General features: G+C 44.1%; 3 protein-coding genes across 3 annotated transcripts in view; 2 read left to right on the top strand and 1 right to left on the bottom strand.

The window, feature by feature from the left end:
- Window positions 1-41: 41 nt before the first annotated feature.
- On the top strand, window positions 42-4,404 carry DNAAF2 (dynein axonemal assembly factor 2). The gene is made up of 2 exons (XM_021706630.1): window positions 42-431; window positions 4,334-4,404. The coding sequence occupies exons 1-2, from the start codon at window positions 96-98 to the stop codon at window positions 4,373-4,375; spliced, it is 378 nt and encodes a 125-aa protein (XP_021562305.1). The 5' UTR covers window positions 42-95; the 3' UTR covers window positions 4,376-4,404.
- A 74-nt stretch (window positions 4,405-4,478) lies between these two features.
- The window catches only part of RPL36AL (ribosomal protein L36a like), a 10,694-nt gene continuing 2,098 nt past the window's right edge, over window positions 4,479-13,074 (top strand). Inside the window, exon 1 of the mRNA XM_021706633.1 lies at window positions 4,479-4,499. Within this exon, the coding sequence (XP_021562308.1) occupies window positions 4,492-4,499 (8 nt within the window). The 5' untranslated portion in view covers window positions 4,479-4,491. The remainder of the gene's footprint in view (window positions 4,500-13,074) is intronic.
- MGAT2 (mannosyl (alpha-1,6-)-glycoprotein beta-1,2-N-acetylglucosaminyltransferase) lies at window positions 10,731-13,039 on the bottom strand. Its single transcript, XM_008073874.2, has one exon. It carries the CDS (start codon window positions 12,942-12,944, stop codon window positions 11,601-11,603), a length of 1,344 nt encoding a protein of 447 aa, XP_008072065.1. The 5' UTR covers window positions 12,945-13,039; the 3' UTR covers window positions 10,731-11,600.

Below are 13,074 nucleotides of genomic sequence, written 5' to 3'. Positions count from 1 at the left end.
CCGTCGGAGGCGCGTGCGCGTGCGCGCGCGAGGACTGCGGTGGAGACGCACGCGCGGGCCGGGAGGGCGCGGCCAGCGGGCGCTCGGGTCGGGCTATGGGGGAACCCGGCTCCGCGAGCGGGGAGCCCTCGTGTCCGCCTTTGCTGTGCAACCAGAGTGAGGACTCCCTGACTCTGCTAATTCAGGTGCCTCGGATCCAGCCCCAGAGTCTTCAAGGGGATTTGAGCCCCCTCGGTTACAGGTTGCGCTTCTCCACGCAGGAGTCCGTTTATTCCTTCCTTTTGCAATTTGCTCCCGGGAATACCTTGAGCACCAGCGAGCCCGTGATTAGCATTTCTTCAGACAATGCGGTGATAGAGCTGGCCAAGTCTCCAGAGAGCCGTGGACACTGGAGAGAGTGGTATTACGGTTTAAACCACGATTCTTTGGAGGTAACCGTTTTTTCTAGAGTCTTAATAGTTCAGAGTGTGATTTTACTTTGGTCACGAACCCGTGGGTTCAGGCTTAATTTTTTTTTTCTCTTCGAATTGGAGTCTTACTCTGTCGCCCAGGCTGGAGTTCACGCTTACAGCCACCGCAGCCTCGACCTGCTGGGCTCAGGTGATCCTTCGGCCTCAGTCTTCCAAGTAACTGGATCTACAGGCGTGCGCCAACACGCCCAGCTAAGTTTTTGTTTATTGTAGAGATGAAGTCTTGCCCAGTTGCCCAGTCTGGTCTCGAACCCGTGGGCTCAGGCAGTCCTCTCACCTTGGCTTCCCAAAGTGCTGGGATTATAGGCGGGAGCCACCGCGCCCGGTCTGATCTTACTTTGGAGTGTTGCTATTGCAGGCCTCTCCGTTTCCCAGAAACAAAGCACTTTTCCGTTATCACTTGGTGTCATAACTTAAGATGGATGCACGTGATGAAAGATGCCAGTGTGTGTCAACTGTATTTTGAAAAGAACCGACAGGCATCCCCTCTGGAGGAGGAGTTTCCAGTGATCAAAGCTACCCCCCATACAGTTGCTTTCCTGGGGCCTGTGAACTCCGAAGGAGATCACACATGGATTTCCAGATGTCAGTAGACCTCTAGGAGTGTACAGAAACCCGAGGGTGATTTCTCCTGGGGAGAAGAACTATATAGCTTTAGCCAGATTCTCAGAGGGGTTTGTGACTCAAGTAAGTTCAAGAAGCACTCCATAATGGGCGTCTTTGAAGTTGGTGGAGCATGTTTTGGAGTTTAGAAAGTAAATAATAACCAGCACAGTGGCTCACGCCTGTCATCCCAGCACTTTGGGAGGCTGAGGTGAGAGGATTGCTTGAGTTTCAAGGGTTTGAGACCAGCCTGGGCAACCTAGCAAGACCTCTTCTCTACAATAAATCAAAAAATCAGCCAGGCATGGTGGCACATGCCTCTGGTTCCAGCTTATTGGGAAGGCTGAGGTGGGAGGATTGCCTGAGCCCAGCAGGTCAATGCTGCAGTCGTGTGAGCGTGCTACTGCACTCCAGAGTGAGACTCTGACTCAAAAAAATAAGTAAATAATAATAATCTTCCAGAGAGAAAAAGTAACTCAGCCAGTGCACCCAGTTCTTAGGTGGGAAAACAGTTTTGGCCCAAGTGAATGCAAGCCCCAGGCCTGCTGGGCAATATGGGACTGCTAAACTTTAGTAGACGATTTTAATGGGATTGTCCTCTGTTGGGCGCTATGTTAGATTGGAATGATGTCTTTTTGAGGCTATTTTAATCATATTTAGGTCCCTATTAGACTTTAGCACAATGTCTAGCATTTTACAAAGTGTAATAAATGTTGGTTGCACTGAACAGCACCTACATTAGTGGCACCTCTTCTAGGCCAGATACTTTAGAACTGGGCTGAGCATGATGTGTTTTACTTAGAATATCATTTTGATGAACTACTCACTATGTCCTGTTATCGTTCTGCTATACCCTTTAGGTTACTGAGGATCTTGAATTTCAGATTCAACACTCCACTACTATAGACAAATACTGATTAAAACGACTTAAAATTTGAAGTTGTAAAGACTGTAAGATAGTGTTGCTTATGTAAAAAGAAGGACTCTTTTTTTTTTTTTTTTTGAGTTGGAGTCTCACTCTGTCTCCCAGACTGGAGTGCAGTGGCCACTCCCGGCCACCGCAGCCTTGACCTGCTGGGCTCCAGCGATCCTTCCGCCTCAGCCTTCCAAGTAGCTGGAACTACAGGTGCGCGCTACCACGCCCGGCTGATTTTTTTTTTGATTTATTGTAGAGATGAGGTTTCGCCAAGTTGCCCAGGCAGGTCTCGAACCCGCGGGTTCAGGCAATCCACTCACCTCAGCCTCCCAAGGTACGGGATTATAGACTGAGCCACCGAGCCCGGCTAGGAAGGACTCTTTAAACTCATAAGTGAGCAATTGGTTTTGACTGAGGTTTGTGTTAGTCCCATGTAGTTTTTCTAAAAAATGTCTTAATATGGCTGGGCGTGGTGGCTAAAACCTGTAATTCCAGCACTTCAGGAGGCTGAAGTGAGGGGATTGCCTGATCTCACAGGTTCGAGAATAGCCTGGGCAACTTGGTGAGACATCAACTCTATAATAAATGAAAAAATTAGCCGGGCATGGTAGTGCGCGCCTATAGTTCCAGCTACTTGAAAGACTGAGGTGGAAGGATCACCTGAACCCAGCAAGTCAAGGCTGCGATGGCCAAGAGCATGCCACTGCACTCCAGCCTGGGTGACAGAGTGAGACACCAACTCAAAAAAAAAAAAAAAATCTCTTAATATATTCAAGAGTCAAGTTCAGGTGGCTCACGCCTATAATCCCAGCATTTTGAGAGGCCGAGGTGAGAGGATTGCTTGAGCCTGCGGGTTCGAGACCAGCCTGGGCAACTTAGTGAGACCTCATCTCTAAAAAAAGTCAAATTCCAAGAAATAGCACCAGTTGCACAGATTGTACGCATATTAAAAATTTAAGCCAGGTGTGGCTCGTTCCTGTAATCCCAGCACTTTGGGAGGCAGAGGCAAGAGGATTACTTGAACCCGAGGGTTTGAGACCAGCCTGGGCAACTTGACGAGACCTCCTCTTTACAACAAATCAGAAAAATTAGCTGGCTGTAGTGGTATACACCTGTAGCTCCAGCTACTTGGAAGACTGAGGTGGAAGAATCACCTGAGCACAGCAGGACCAGGTTAAGGTGGCTGTAAATGTTCCACTGCACTCAGCCTGGGCATCAGAGTGAGACTTCGACTCAAAAAAAAGAAATGTTTTTAAGTATATGACCCTAGGCTTTACTTACCAGAGGTTTTCTCTCTTCCCTGTTGTTTTTTCTAAATTTGCTAATAAGTTACATCTGTATTTTATGAGTTGAATATCTCTGTGAGGTAGTTAATTTGAAACTCTCCAAAAATGGCAAAAAAGAAAAAAAATAGCCAGGTTAGGTAAGATAGTGTGCTAGAATTTAGGTTGAAATTGAGTATCTGTTTATATCATCAGAAGTGGGAAATTTAGGAAAGGGCAGTCGTTTTCCTGTAATTGTTTTAATAACATGAAAATAACCCACAATGTAGGAAGAAAACATCATGGACAATCAGTTCACAGATATTCAAGAGTATATTTTAATCTGATTTTCAAGTATGCTAACATTTTAGCATAGAAACTAGACCAAAATGGGATTAGGGAAACTGTGTTTTATATCTTCGAAACCTGAAATAGACTCATAGTTACTTCGCTAATCACCACATTTGCTAAGGCAGATGCAACCATAATGTCCAGTTCTTTTGCTTTACCTTGTACTGGACCAGGCTATAGGTTTTTTAAAAAATCATGAGTACGAAATAATCATAATGTAAAGGGACTGTTTTGTGACTGTCAAGGTAAAAATTGTTACTTTACAAATACTAAATAAATCTATTGGATTCTTAAATATTCACTGAGAATGTTCCTAGAGTTTTGGGCCACTGAGTTCAGTAACTCATTTTTAAAATGTAACCCTGAGCTGGACTCGGTGGCTCAGCCTGTAATCCTGCGCCTTTGGGAGGCTGAGGTGAGTGGATTGCCTGAGCCTGCGGGTTTGAGGCCCGCCTGGACAGCGAGACCTCATCTCTACAATAAATCAAAAAATCAACTGGGCATGGTAGCGCCTGCCTGTAACTCCGGCTACTTGGAAGGCTGAGGCGGAAGGATCGCCGGAGCCCAGCAGGTCGAGGCTGCAGTGGCCGGGAGCGGCCACTGCACTCCAGTCTGGGCGACAGAGTGAGACTCCAATTCAAAAAAAAAAAAAAAAATGTAACCCTGAAAGTGTGAGAATTTTTGTGAGCTGCTTTTCGATACAACTGTGTCAAGTCTGACTTATAAGACAGTATTTTGTCTCTTTTTTTTTAGGAAAGGTGGTTTGTCAATGAGGAAAATGTTAACGAGTTTCTTGAAGAGGTCCTGAGCTCTCCATTCAAAGAGATTATGCCCGTGACCCCACCACTAATTGAAGTTCTTCAGGTTACTGATAGTAGGATTCAAATTAATGCAAAGGTAAGGAATTTGGTGGGTTTTATAGAGGAGTGACTAAGGACAAAGTTAAAGTTTAACTATTTAAATTCTTGATTTCTTAATGTCAATTTAAAACACAATGTACATAATGGTGGGAGAAAGTGATGTTTAGAGAAGAAAACGTAGCTAAGCGTGGTGGCTCATGCCTGTAATCCCAGCACTTTGGGATGCGGAGGCGAGAGGATTACCTGAGTTCAGGGGTTTGAGACCCACCTGAGCAACATGGCAAGACTTTGTCTCTACAATAAATCAAAAAATCAGCTGGACATGGTGGCGCATGCCTGTGGTTCTAGCTACTTGGAAGGCTGAGGCAGAACAGGTCGCCTGAGCCCAACAGGTCGATGCTGTGGTGACCATGCTACTGTACTCCGACCTGGGCAACAGAGAGACTCTGACTCAAAAAGAGAAAAGGGAGCCGGGCTCGGTGGCTCAGCCTGTAATCCGGCGCCTTTGGGAGGCTGAGGTGAGTGGATTGCCTGAACCCGCGGGTTTGAGACCCGCCTGGGCAGCGAGACCTCATCTCTACAACTAATCAAAATATCAGCCGGGCGTGGTAGCGCTCGCCTGTAGTTCCGGCTACTTGGAAGGCTGAGGCGGATGGATCGCCGAAGCCCAGCGGGTCGAGGCTGCGGGGGGCGGGAGCGGCCACTGCACTCCCAGTCTGGGCGACAGAGTGAGATTCCAACTAAAAAAAAAAAAAAAAGAAAAAAGGAAAGAAGAAAACGCTTTTGTGTGTATATTACTATGTACTTTGCTATTCATTTTCATGTTACTTTGTTTAATTCCAAAATAACCCTCCAAATGAGGAACAAAAAGAAACTAACATTTAGGTAGTTTCATACTAGTCTAGGGGCAAACACAAGTCTTTTTTTTTTTTTTCTCTTAAACCATGGGAACTATGTCGTACAGCTTGTTTATTCTTTCTAGTTGAACCTTAAGTTTGGTCATTTTTGTAGTCCTCAGTACTGGACACAAAAATAATTTAGTAACCAGCACAAATGATTGATATGTGAATTGGGGTAAAGGTAGCTCTGAAAAATCATAGAAATTCAAGAAAATTCAAGCAATTCAGCACTGCCTTTAGAAGAATCACTGTTGGCTGGGTGTGGTGGCTTAAGCCTGTAATTCCAGCACTTTGGGAGGCTGAGACAAGAGGATTGCCTGAGTCCAGGAGTTCGAGACCAGCCTGGGAAAAATGGCGAGACCTCGCCTCTACAATAAATCGAAAAAATCAGCCAAGTGTGGTGGCACATGCCTATAGTTCCAGCTACTTAGAAGGCTGAGGTGGAAAGATTGCCTGAACCCAGCAGGTCGAGGCTGCGGTGGCCGTCAGCATGCCACTGCACTTCAGCCTGGATGACAGAGTGAGACTCTGACTCAAAAAAAGAATAACTGTTGCCAGACACAGTGGCTCAAGCCTGTCATCCCAGCACTTTGGGAGGCGGAGGCGAGAGGTTTGCCTGAACTTAGGGGTCCGAGAACAGTCTGAGCAGCATAGCGAGACCTCATCTCTACAGTGAATCAAAAAAATTAGCTGTGGTGGCACATGCTTGTGGTTCAAGCGACACGGAAAGCTGAGGTGGAAGGATCACCTGAGCCCAGCAGGTCAAGGCTATGGTGGCCAGGGAGCATGCCAGTGCCCTCCAGCCTAAGGTTTTTTAAACCATATTGAAAAGCTTGGATTATTTTATTGTGAAGGAGATAAGGACTCATTGAAAAGAATTTAATCAGAATATTAATGCTAGCCGGGCTCGGTGACTCAGCCTGTAATCCCACGCCTTGGGAGGCTGAGGTGAGTGGATTGCGTGAGCCCACGGGTTCGAGACCCGCCTGGGCAACTTGGTGAGACCTCATCTCTACAATAAATCAAAAAATTAGCCGGGTGTGGTAGCGCACGCCTGTAGTTCCAGCTACTTGGAAGGCTGAGGTGGAAGGATCGCCGGAGCCCAGTAGGCGAGGCTGCGGTGGCCGAGAGCGGCCACTGCACTCCAGTCTGGGCGACAGAGTGAGACTCCAATTCAAAAAAAAATAAAAATAAAAAAAGAATATTAATGCTAAGTTTATATTGCTGACAGTGTTTAGAGGGTGACTTTGAGAGGGAAGCCTGGAAGCATATCTGCAGGGACTATTATTTCAAACTTTTAAAAAATCTTATTTCCAGAGGCTGTCACAATTTAATTTTCAGTATTACAATTTAATTTTCTGTTGTTTCAAAGAATTATTATTTGTTGTTTCTCTTGACACAGCTGCAAGAAAGTAGTAACTCTGATCAGCTTGAAGGACAGGAAGAAAGAGACAATGAAGGGAGTCATCTAGCTGAAAAAGAAAATATAGACCATTTTACCATCTCTACAACAAAATCTGATTCATGTACAGCTGCTAAAGCACTACAAATAGGTAGCTGTGAGTCAGTTGCATGCTTTCAACAAGAGTCTCCTGATGCTTCTCAAATGATATTTGGAAAATATCAGCAACCTGAACCAAAAATGGAACCTGAATTTGTAAAAGAAAAAAATGCTACTTACTCAAATGAGGAAAAAGATAATGTAAAAGAACCAGTAATAACTGAAGAGAAAGAATCAGATGGAGATCACCTATCTTCAGTAATGAACAAAACTACAGTTCATAGTATACCTGATTTTGCCAGCATAAAAGAAACCAATATGCAGGATGGTAGTGTGCAGGTTATTAAAGATCATGTGACTACCTGTGCATTCAGTTTTCAGAATTCTTTGCTGTATGATTTGGACTAATTCTGTATAATTCTGGAATTTAAGTGTTACAATTAAAAAATTGAACTGGGCAACCCCTTGGGTCCCCTTCCACTGTGGGAGTTTCTCTGTCCTTTCAATAAATCCTACTTTCTAAAAAAAATTTGGACCTAGAATTTATTACCTTTCTGTTACCTATCACAACTAAAGGTATTCAGCAAAGTAAAAAGTTTATTTTAAAAGGGAAATGAGATATTTATTTTTTTACCTCTAGAGTTAATAGTTTCCTTATGGAGCTGTTGTGTGATTCCTTTGATAGATGTGTATTTCTTATGGGACATTAAATATTTAGTTTTAATACAATCTGTATATATTTACTTCTGTGTTAAGTTTACTCCTTTGTTTATCATTACTTTAATAAAGTTTCAAAATACATATTCACTAAGTTGTGTTTGTCACCCAGAGTAATTCTCAAGAATGCAATTAGCTAGAAATATGTGTGTGGGGGGGTAGAATCTCAAAACTATTTGTTTATAAGTCTCACTAACTGGGATTTGTTTATGTTTGAAATAGACTTTCTTAGAGGGGAAAAACTTTACTAACAAATGTGAACAGTCTAAACAATTACAATACAAATTGACCAAATGAAATTTAGTATTTTTGGCTCAATTCTGTCTCGTACTGTTGTCACACGAACTATACACTATATATACAGAGGGTACCCCAAAACTGTAAAATGGTAACATTTTAAGAGATGTTATCTATGTCTTACTTTTTGAAGTTGGATTATGATAGCGACGTGTAGTATGACATTCATTCAGCCATGTTTCTGCCATTTTCTTTGTCCTGCCTGTCACATGGTGACACTAATATTTGATTAATGCCATGTTTTGAGCAGACATCATACTTAAAAGGTATATACATTTTTTGGGACACCCTATGTGTGTGTATCTATCTATCCATCTATCTATCTTTATACATATATTTAACTTAATATACATTTTTGAAAAATCAAGGTTTTTTTGAGTAGAAGTCTCACTCTTGTCCGGGCTAGAGTGCAGTGGCACGCTCCATGACCACTGTAGCCTTGACCTGCTGGACTCCTGTGATCCTTCTGCCTCAACCTTTCAAGTAGCTGGAACTACAGATGCACACCACCACACCTGGCTGGGTTTTTTTTTGTGTGATTTATTATAGAGACGAGGTCTCGCCAAGTTGCCCAGCCTGGTCTCGAATCCCTGGGCTCAGGCAAGCTTCTCGCCTCAGCATCTCAAAGTTCTGGGATTACAGGCTGAGCCAACTGCGCGTGACCAGAAAATCAATTTTTATTTTTATTTTTGAGTTGGAGTCTCACTCTGTCGCCCAGACTGGAGTGCAGTGGCCACTCCCCGCCACCACAGCCTCGACCTGCTGGGCTCCAGCGATCCTTCTGCCTCAGCCTTCCGAGTAACTGGCATTACAGGCGCGTGCTACCACACCCAGCTGATTTTTTGATTTATTGTAGAGATGAGGTCTCGCTGCCCAGGCGGGTCTTGAACCCACGGGCTCAGGCAATCCACTCACCTCAGCCTCCCAAGGGCGCGGGATTACAGGCTGAGCCACCAAGCCCAGCGTGAAAATCAATTTTTAAAAAGAATTTCTTGGCCAGGAGTAGTGGCTCACATTCCAACATTTTGGAAGGTGGAGGCAGGAGGGTGACCCAAGCCCAGTGGTTTGAGACCAGCCTGGGCAACTTGGCGAGACCTTGTCTCTACCATAAATTTTTAAAAAGCTGGGCGTGGTGGCATGTATCTATAGTTCCAGATATTTGGAAGGCTGAGGTAACACTTTCTTGGGGCCAGGCATGGTGGGTCACATCTGTAATCCCAATATTTTGGGAGGCAGAGGCGGGAAGATCACTCATGGCCAGGGTTTCAAGACCAGCCTAGGCAACATAGAGAGACTTTGTCTCCACAAAACAAACAAAAAAACCCCCACAGTATTCACCAGGCATGGTGATGCATGCCTATAATCCCAACTACTTGGGAGTCGAAGCTGGAGGATCATCTGAGTCTAGGTCAAGACTGTGGTGAGCCATAATTGCCTTGATTGTGTCACTGCACTCAAGCCTGGTGACAGATGCCGACTCAAAAAAAATTTTTTTCTTTTAAGTTACTATTGAAATATTAAAATTTTTTTGGTGTCATAGAATACATTTAAGAACTTCAAAACAAATTTTAAAAACTGGCAGTTTGCTCGGATACGAAAATTATATTATTACATGAAATCCAAAGCCAGTGTTTTCCTCTTTTTATTTTTAAATTTTTTATTTTTTGAGTCGGAATCTCACTCTGTCTCCCAGGCTGGAGTGCAGTGGCATGCTCATGGCCACTGCAGCCTCGACCTGCTGGACTCAGGCAATCCCGCTTCAGCCTTCCGGGTGGCTGGAACCACAGGAATGTACCACCATGCCGGCTAATATTGTTTTATTTATTGTAGAGATGAGGTCTCACCAAGTTGCCCTGGCTGGTCTCGAAACCCTGAACTCAGGCAATTCTCTTGCCTCAGCTTCCCAAAGTGCTGGAATTATAGGCAGGAACCCACATGCCAGGCCAGTTGTTATTTATTTATTTATTTATTTAAAGACAGAGTCTCACTGTGTTGCCTAGGCTGGATTCAAACTCCTGGGCTCAAGTGATCCTCCTTACTGCAGTCTCCTGAATAATCAGCTTCTTTTATGACACCTAAAATGTGAGGCAAATAGAGAATCCAAACGGGTTTTTCCTTGCAAAAACATTTAAGACAGCATGAAAGAAAATGTAGAAAGGAAAACGTTGTGCTAATCATTAACCCCAAGGCCAGCACCTGATCTATTTCTGTTACAAAAACAGCTGCTAATCAGACACCGGCTAGAAAATCACCCAATTTCTTTAGTCCTTTGAACTGCTCATGTCAGGTCAGAGTATCAAAAACGGGTATAAAGCCTGCTAAGTCATTCTTATCTACATTTATAAGCCCCAGATAAAGACCGGCACCGGACTGGGCTGTGAGGTAGTATAAAGGTAGCTCATAAAGCAAGAGAACAATTTGCCACATCTTAGTTGAGCAGATGCACTTTTCAACCACTGTAAACCTGAAACTGATGCAATGATTTTGAGACTGCCATGTAATCGTTTTCTTGGGTTTAAATGACTAATTGTAGTTATCTTTACACAAAAGTTACTCTTTTATGAGTAATTATTGGTTGAATGCAATTATATGTTAAGGGAAACTTCCATAAACTTCTACACTAAATATGGATTAAATTTTAAGCCTGTTTTCTTTTATTTACTGTATCTATCCTTTTAAAAAAGCTTGAGTTAAATCTGGCACTAGAAAATGCTTTACTTTGGCATGACTAACTTTGTATCATTTTTGGCTATCAAAAACAATTTAGGCTGTATTTCTCTTACACAGCAACTTTTTATTGTTCATTATCTATGCCTGGCTAATTTGAAAGCTAAACAGTTTCTTCCAAAGGGAATGCATTGTCATGAGCTGGATTTTCTTTCAAACTCAATTATACAATGTAAAGATAGTAAATACTGAGATATAATACTATCAAATTTTCTAGAATGCCTTTTCGGAATTTAAGTATAAAGAGTAAACAGAACTTATTCTGCAAAAGGATTAGGAACTTTTTATGCAAAAACGAGTATTTTATTTTGGCAGCACTAAAAGAAAAAAAATCAAAATCACTGTATTTCTACATTGAGGTGAAAACAATGTTTAAACTTTCTTATCAATCAAATACATTCCAAAAGAAAGTGTGTTCTATGAAGGTTCCAGAGCACAGGCAAATCTTAACACACTACAGAAACCTGTAATACTGAAAATGACTGTTCTGACAGGGTGCTTAACAAACATAACTTTTGATTATGAAACCAGTGAAGCAATCCCTTCCTATAATTGTGTCAAGAGTCAAATGGGCTTTTTCCATTAATACTCTAATAATTTCATTGTAATACTTTTTTATTGGTACAATAGTTTTAAATAAATTTTGTTGTACTTAAAGTTCTGAAAGTGGAAAAGTGTACAAAGTTTCAGATAAAAAGATTAATAGATGTAATTTAAATAAAATTTCCCCTCTTCTCTCATATCAATGAACAATAATCATTACCTTTAGCAGATACAGACTGAGCTTTCAAACCCTTACTCCCAAAGTGAAAACTTCAGTTTAAATCTTAATCAAACATAACTGGAAAAGATTACTATGTATTTGGACACCTTTTACAAGAATTTATTTTGTATTAAAGCAGAAACCAGTTCCTAAACACTTTTATTCAATTGTATATATATCCTGTTTGGACAAATATCAAAAATAGAAGACCGTCACTTTTGCTTTTGTGATTTTTCACTGCAGTCTTCTATAACTTTTACAGAGTTCATGGTCCCTGATATCTCCCCACCCTCCATTTTTCCTAGGTGGGGAAATAGGTACCATAGTAAACTTCTCACCGATAATCAGAGTCTCTGGAAACATGTACTGTTTGTTGTTATTTAAGAGTGACTCAATTTGGGCACTCTGGGTGGATGGTCTACAGGTTTTCTTGTGATGCATACCACAGTCTCCAGCATGAAAAATCCTAGGAACTTGAGGAACCAGCACTTTCCAAAATTTTGGAAGACAAGAGACAGTCAAATATTGAAGAGTCCAGTCCCAGTTATAGTCATCATAAGTACAGAAAGTATCTGTGCACTCGATCAGTTTCTGATAAGCATTTCTGGTCAAGGCCAGACCCATATTGTGCTCTGTGGATTTCCAAGTTTTCACATCAACCTTGTCAGCAATGCCATAGAAGCTGCGACTGGCAGTATAGGCCCCCAGGGAGAGAACGTCGCACTCAGGACATTCTTGTTGCTTCAACTTCCACATCTTTTTGAAGACATGGTAAAAGTCTGGGGCTAAGTAGTGATCCTCTTCTAGGAAAAGTATAAGGCCAGCGTAATCTTGAAGAATTTTGACTCTTTCCCATACAAAATGCAGCTTCCACCACCAGTGATGTTTGGTTTGGGAGAACTTGGCCTCTCGGTAATGGCCGAAGGAGTCGGGATACTCAGCATTAATGCACCCCAATTTCAAAGCTGCATTCTTCTGCAGGTCTCTGGGGCAATCTCGGGGGTCACTGCCTGGAAACTCGTTGGGGTACAACTGGGTGCTGAAAGGAAAGAACACCTGCAGAACCGGACAGAAATCCACCCCGGCGATCAGCTGATTGACCTCTGTGGACCAGAAGTCGTGGCTGAAGATGACGAGGACGTCGTTCACGCCCTGGGCTTTCCGAAGGGAGTCCAGCAGCAGCCTGAGGTATTCGGGCCGGTTGTGCACCTGGACCACCAGCACCAGCTCGCGGGGGGCCCAGGCGCCGGCCCTGTCCACGTTCCTCAGCGTCTGGTCAAAGTTCAGCTGGTACACCAGGGAGCGGTACCGCAGCGTCAGGTTGTCCGCCTCGGGCTGGGGGGCGGCGGGGACCAGCGGAGCCGCCGACGCGTTGGAGACCCGGCGGAGGCCCACGGCCGCCGAGGGATGGTCCCCGCCCCGGCCGCCCGCAGCCCGCGCGGGCTCGGCGTCCAGCAGCGGCGGGGCGAGGGCCTCGGCCTTTCTTTGTCGCCCATTGCTGCTCCAGAGAACGAAGCCGCAGGCGGCCACCACGAGCGTCAGGATCAGCACCTTCCGTTTGTAGATGCGGAACCTCATGGTCTCCAGGGCCGGGCGCGCGGGCGGACGGGCGGGCGGGCGCGGAAAGGGGCTCGCGGCTTCGGCGCGGAAGGGGCGGACGGCGGCCTCGCCTGGGCCTGCAGCGGTCGCTAACTCATCCCGGGCCCCG

This window comes from Carlito syrichta, unplaced genomic scaffold, assembly GCF_000164805.1.
Source record: "Carlito syrichta isolate Samal-C Ts95f unplaced genomic scaffold, Tarsius_syrichta-2.0.1 Scaffold115752, whole genome shotgun sequence".
Taxonomy (NCBI): domain Eukaryota; kingdom Metazoa; phylum Chordata; class Mammalia; order Primates; family Tarsiidae; genus Carlito; species Carlito syrichta.
This window is presented reverse-complemented; position numbering and strand designations above follow the sequence as displayed.